The sequence below is a fragment of the Lolium perenne genome, chromosome 1 (assembly GCF_019359855.2).
Source record: "Lolium perenne isolate Kyuss_39 chromosome 1, Kyuss_2.0, whole genome shotgun sequence".
Classification (NCBI taxonomy): domain Eukaryota; kingdom Viridiplantae; phylum Streptophyta; class Magnoliopsida; order Poales; family Poaceae; genus Lolium; species Lolium perenne.
Window position 1 is genome coordinate 187,109,941 of NC_067244.2, and position 6,397 is coordinate 187,116,337.

Consider the following 6,397-nt stretch of genomic DNA (forward strand, 5'->3'; position numbering starts at 1 on the left):
ATGCTATGTCCGAGGATGTAGTTATTGATTACATTACGCACCATACTTAATGCAATTGTTTGTTGTTTGCAACTTAATACTGGAAGGGGTTCGGATGATAATCTGAAAGTGGACTTTTTAGGCATAGATGCATGCTGGATAGCGGTCTATGTACTTTGTCGTAATGCCCAATTAAATCTCACAATACTCATCATGTCATGTATGTGCATTGTCATGCCCTCTCTATTTGTCAATTGACCAACTGTAATTTGTTCACCCAACATGCTATTTATCTTATGGGAGAGACACCTCTAGTGAACTGTGGACCCCGGTCCATTCTTTTAATCGAATACAATCTACTGCAATACTTGTTCTATTGTTCTCTGCAAACAATCATCATCCACACTATACATCTAATCCTTTGTTACAGCAAGCCGGTGAGATTGACAACCTCACTGTTTCGTTGGGGCAAAGTACTTTGGTTGTGTTGTGCAGGTTCCACGTTGGCGCCGAAATCCCTGGTGTTGCGCTGCACTACATCTCGCCGCCATCAACCTTCAACGTGCTTCTTGGCTCCTACTGGTTCGATAACCTTGGTTTCTTTCTGAGGGAAAACTTGCTGCTGTGCGCATCACACCTCCTCTTGGGGTTCCCAACGAACGTGTGTTTACACGCCATCAGTGACCAGTTCAATTTTCTTGTTTTTTATGTGATATACATATGCCCACACATCAATGTTATATCAGATTTATGTGTGTAAACTTTCATTTCTTCAAGATGCTATGCATTTCATAATGTTGCAATGATTATAAAGTCACACAATGTCATAATCAGTTTCTTCACCTAAAATGGTGAAACTAGACACTTCGACAAACATGGGTCTGTCTCTTGACTTAGTGCAGATCATTTAAATGTAATGTGTGCCAGTGCACTTAGAGGATCTGGAAAGCTTTTTATAAATTATGAAAGATATATTAGAAGTAATGCTTATCGGGGGGTCATTGGGCTTAGTTTCTGCTGTAATATATAAAACCTATAAAACTTCACCCAGACAATATGAGTGAGTATCTGGCCTCACAGCTGGTCATTTTTTGAATGCAATTTCGTAGGCTTACATTTGCAGACTTACAGTATGACAACCGTACTTGAACAAGATATGTTCCACCATACCGCGGCATCCTTTGACTAATAAGGAGGCTAACACCTAAGCATATGTTACAGCATGACTTGCATACATAACTTCTACGTGTGCCAGAACCATGTGCGCCTGCACATACGCTAATATAAACGACTATCAGAACTTCAATATCAAATGGCTGGCACAATTTGGCACTTTTCTTGTGACACATCTCATCTAAAAGGATAGCCATTTCAAACATCACGAAACCGTAAGCCGGACACCAATATCAACAAGCTTCCCACCACCGTACAGTACAACAATCTCAAATTCACATGACAGTTCATCAGTTTTATAATGGGGATGACTGCGATGCAAATTTGGCATAACATGGAGCATCCTGAGTTGTTCTGACCAGACGAGTGAAGAAGCAATTTCAAATTACACCTGCAAGATTCTGCAGGTTCGATCAGGTCGGATAAGAGAACAATGTCAGAAGCTCCATTTTTCTCGCGAGAAGCTGGATCCTTAAGAGATAAAAGAATCAGCTGAGTTTCCCTATGCTCAACTTCAAATCTTGCAGACATCACCACGACAAAGTGGACAAACCCTAGAAAAAGGAGACATAGGTTCACCTTAGCACAATAATAATAAATATTACTAGCAGCTCAGGAAGAGCAAAATTCAGACAAGAAATTTCCCAACAATTAAGGCCTAGGTCAATTGAATATAGAAACCAAGTTATGTCTCTTTAAAATTGAGTTAGGGGATCAGGATTTCAAGTTATGTATGTAAGAAAAAAAAGTACAAAACATATATTTGAATTAATGCTCAACAAAAAACCTAACTGCATAGATGAAAGCATCCAAGCTTATTTAATATATTATTCTGGAAGATTCAAAATAATACTTTATTACATCCACTGATAGCTAGGGGCTTTCAAAGATAGCATGTGATCACACAATTAAAATGTGAAAACACATTTAATATCATGATAAAGAGATTCACTGCTTTTTGAGTCGTGATTGTGACTACAAGTTTATAGCATGTAATGTCTGATCGGTAAGTCTAGTCCCCAGCAAAGCACAAGAATGCTATTTATCAATTATCCACTAAATACTAATGCTGCAATACATCTATAATATCTGGTCATACTGGTAATTATTTCAAATGTTCCCATCAAAGAACTGTAGGCTTTGTTTATGACTGAATTTTGTATTTTGTACAAAAAAATCTCTATAAGTTTCCAAATCATTTACGGGAAATCAGATCACCAAGCATGTGTCTTTTCACCAGAAAATGTCAATTTACATGTTAGATAGCTTGTCAAGGAATAGCTTTAGAGCAAGTCAAAGAAATAATCATAGCATGTCGATTCAATCTTTTCCTTGATGAGTTTCATGAACATTCACGGAAAATCAGATCACCAAGCATGTGGCTTTTTCACCAGAAAATGTCAATTTTCATGTTAGATAGCATGTCGAGGAATAGCTTTAGAGCATGTCAAAGAAATAATCATAGCATGTTGATTCGATCTTTTCCTTGATGAGTTTCATGAACAATACCTGTGAATCTCTTTCAGCCATTTATCTACACATGTTAAATGGAACTCATGATTGCATGGAAGTATACGAACAGAGTCTCCCTCTTCATATTCAACAAGGCAAATATAGCATCTACATTGTGGAGGAAAAAATAGAAGTAAAAAATAAAGACATGGTTGTTTAAATTCATTCAATAGATATGTACAAACATCAATACAAAACCCAAAAGACAATATTTACAAATAAATACATGGAAAAACAGTGTCAAACAGTGCACTGTTGTAACATTATAACATATATCAGTGCTAGACAGCTGGAAATGATCCTGTAGCTTAAACTACAATTGCAGAAACCACGTGCACCGCTGAAGGAATAGCAGCTGTGCTCAGGATCTCGCAGGGCCTAGAATTCAACAATCCAAAGCACATTTTTTATAATTATATACATGCTGCTTACGGTATTTGGACACCTTGCCCTTCAAGTTCAACTACAAATGCCTATAAATACCTTTTCATTCATACAGCTATTTTGGCATTAATGCTAGATTGGGGCGTACAAATCTAACATATTGTCGTCCAAGAATTTGGTTTGTGATTGAATGGTTCAGGTAATTTCTAATCACATGGTTTACCTAAGTATGCAGTTGCAGTTTGAAGGCAGTGAATCTGAATTCTTACGGATACTTGCGGTCCTTTAGAATTATCAGCAACAATAATGTCTATGCAGAAGTGAAAATGGGTATTGACATTTCAGGTATACTAACTTCCCATCATGTGCACATCGAAAAAAAACTTCCCAGCTCGTGCATGCATACTGCGCTATGCCCAAAAGTGCATCGCAGAGTACTAGTAACAAAACAGTGACACATGTACCAAAAGCTGCTTCTGCTTAAGTCGAAATATTTAAGTAACATTTGTGAACGAATTTCCAAATATGCCTAATACTTACTGTGCATCCTCATCAGTTTGGTGCTTTAATGGCTTCCTGTACACCTTCACAGGAAGACACTCGACGATCTCCTTTGGAGCAGGAACAGATCCAATTGAAGGAAACGATGGCCTTGAGGATAAAGCAGCAGACTGTTGGTGGATTTCATCCAGGACCTATGACAGGCATAACCATGTGGATGTAAGACTGCAGCCTTCTCCAGTAAAGGAAAAAAAAAAGCAATACGTGCACCACATACCTCAAAAAGTGCTTCTGCTAGCATAACAATTCTTGATATGCTAGCCCTTGGGCCGGTTTCTTCATCAGAATTACCTGGTCGACTGCTTGTTCTGCAGTTGCAGTTTCCTGTTCTATGCTGACCAGATAGAATGCATGATCTCTCGTGACCTGATAAATTTTCAAACCTACTGCCCAATCTTTGGAGAGCTCGGACCTGCTACGAGAGCAAAATCTATAAATATACATGCAGGCAAGTCAGAAAGGATCAAAACAGTTTTAACTGTAGAGCGAAGACCACCTGCGATCGTATCCTCCTCCTCCTCTCAAGAAAAGCTGATCTGCGCTCAAGCAGATCTCGATTACCGGCCTCTCTTAGAGTTGCAGAGCCAGAATTGTACACGCTGTTAGCTGAAGGGTGTGATTGCGGATCGGAACTTCTGTCTGAGTTAGTACGTTGCATCATTGACGAATCTTGCGTAACATTACCATTTCCTGGTGGCCACACTGGCCTATCATAAAGAAGTGAAGGGGTGAATAAACCATCTGAGAATGGAGTCCTCCTGAGAACCCTGTCACGAAGTCGTCCAACACTTAGTGTCCGGCTAAACCGGACACTTCCTTCGGAAGGTTCCTGGGAACCTATCCTTCTGTTTGAATACCTCAAAGTAGCATCTTCGGATTCCAGCAAATTTCTCCTAGCCTGGTGAGCCGCTCTAGCTTGCGTTGTGACGCTATCTCTAAGCATATCCAGACTTGAATCGATACGAGAAGTCGATGTGCCACCTTGTTGGGGGATGTTCACATCAGAAGAATTGTCCACGGCTCCACGGCCTCCGACAGGATTAGCTGAAGTGGAGAGGCCGGATGACAGAATGGAGCATGCCGCTGATGATCCCAAGCTGACAGCTCTGCTCAGCCCATAGTTGACACCGAAGCATGGGCGCGACCTGTCAGAAGCATTTGGCAATCGGTTGTCCCCGACTGCAGTGCTGGTGGCAGTGGCATTCTGCAATGCATCATCGTCTTGATCTCTGTTGTTACCTGATGGAGGCGCGTTTCTGCCTTCAGTTGGATTAGGTTTAGGAACCGTCGGAGCATCTTCATCTGATATGCCGATGCGAGTGAGTGAGGGCAGCCTTGCAGGCTCCCCTCCCTTGCTTGACTGCAAACACAACAATGCACCATTCAATTACAAGGGTAGAATTTGACTCTGGATACTACAGATCCCTGACATTTAACACAAGCACAACTTGTCGTTCGCCAAAACATATATTCCTATTTTGAGTTCTGCATTTCTCAAAATTGCAAAATAATGTTTTCTCAAAATTGCAACAATGCACCATTTTTTTCCTGATAATAGCCAAACATCAGAAGTCACGCATGCTAACAAAATTGTGAATCCAGCGACGAGGCACACTGAACAATCATCTCCCGATCCAACAAAACACCGACTGGGCAAGTCTGAAGAAATCCTAGCAGGAAAACGGGAGAAGCCAAACTCCTGAACGGAAACCGAAGTTCAAAGGCAGACAGAGAGATAGCAGCCACCAAACAAACGCAAGATCTACCACGGCGGCGGAGCCAATATACTACTACTAGTATTATTTTGAACTAAAGGTCAACACCGGATTCACCAATGGCATAGAGAAACGAAGCGGCGGTCTCGTTACCTCAAGCCCTGGCGGCGGCAGCGTAGAGGGAGCGTCGCGCTCCGGCGAGAAGCCCCGGAAGCAGGAGGAGCTCGGCAGCCGCAGCAGGGTCCTGCCCCTCCCCTTGCCACTCCGCTTCTTGGCCTCGCCGCTGCCGCCAGACGACGACGATGCCGCCGCCGCTGCCGAGGCGCCCTTGCTGCTCCCAGATCCCATCCCGCGCCACCCGCCGCGCCGCGCAATGCCTACAGATCCGCGGTCTCGGCCGCCATTGTTTGGATTCCACGCCTCGCGCCCGCGTGCGTAGGTGGGCGCGCGCGGAAGGCAGCAGCTAGCTCCTGCTCCGACTACTGCTGCTAGCCTACCAAGAAGCAAGAAGGCTGGCAGAGAGAGAGAGATGGTTCGGTAAAATTAACCGGAGCGTGCAGCTCTCGGCAGCTTCGCTCTTTTCCCTCCTCGATATGATTTTGATTGGACAGTTACTACTCCTCCCTACTCAGGGATTAATGATGGCGGCCTCGTGGGGTTGAGCCTACGATGAGTGTGCAATAATGGCGTCCTCCACTTTCACTGTTTCAATTCTCTATTTTTTTTCTCGTGTGAAAGGACTCCTCCTTTCCATATTATTACTCCATTCGGATGGATTAAGCTTATAAATTTAGTTAAAAGTTAATTTTTTTAAGGTTTGACCAAATGTAACGAAGAAAAAATAAACATCTGAAACATAAAACAAATATACTTCCTCCGTCTCGGTTTAACAGGCGCACAGGTTGTTCAAAAAATTAGTTTGACCATTATTTTGGTCAATTAAATATGAAATATATGTTAAAAAAGTTATATTATTCGAATACGAATCTAACGGTATAGATTTTGTAGACATATAATTTATATTATGATGACCAAATTAATGGTTAAACTTTATCTTAAACTACGTGTGCGCA

At 41.9% G+C, this 6,397-nt stretch overlaps 1 protein-coding gene across 2 annotated transcripts; it reads right to left on the reverse strand.

Moving 5' to 3' along the window:
• Positions 1-1,334: 1,334 nt before the first annotated feature.
• Positions 1,335-5,939, reverse strand: LOC127315863 (uncharacterized). 2 transcript variants are annotated; one of them, XM_051346308.2, is made up of 6 exons: positions 5,478-5,939; positions 4,106-4,969; positions 3,827-4,024; positions 3,589-3,743; positions 2,662-2,772; positions 1,335-1,706 (listed from the first exon to the last, which is right to left on the reverse strand). In XM_051346308.2, exons 1-6 carry the CDS (start codon positions 5,670-5,672, stop codon positions 1,667-1,669), a joined length of 1,563 nt encoding a protein of 520 aa, XP_051202268.1. In that variant the 5' UTR covers positions 5,673-5,939; the 3' UTR covers positions 1,335-1,666. The 2 variants fall into 2 exon arrangements, with proteins under 2 accessions (XP_051202268.1, XP_051202274.1); XM_051346314.2 differs by having other exon boundaries at positions 3,827-4,021; positions 5,478-5,936.
• Positions 5,940-6,397: the final 458 nt, after the last annotated feature.

Excerpts from the sequence above, each read along its gene's own strand:
- LOC127315863 (XM_051346308.2), bottom strand. The coding sequence starts at position 5,672 with ATGGGATCTGGGAGCAGCAAGGGCGCCTCGGCAGCGGCGGCGGCATCG. Across the intron at positions 4,025-4,105 it reads GGAGGAGGATACGATCGCAG|CAGGTCCGAGCTCTCCAAAG; the intron begins GTGGTCTTCGCT and ends TTGCTCTCGTAG. Across the intron at positions 3,744-3,826 it reads TAGCAGAAGCACTTTTTGAG|GTCCTGGATGAAATCCACCA; the intron begins GTATGTGGTGCA and ends TGCCTGTCATAG.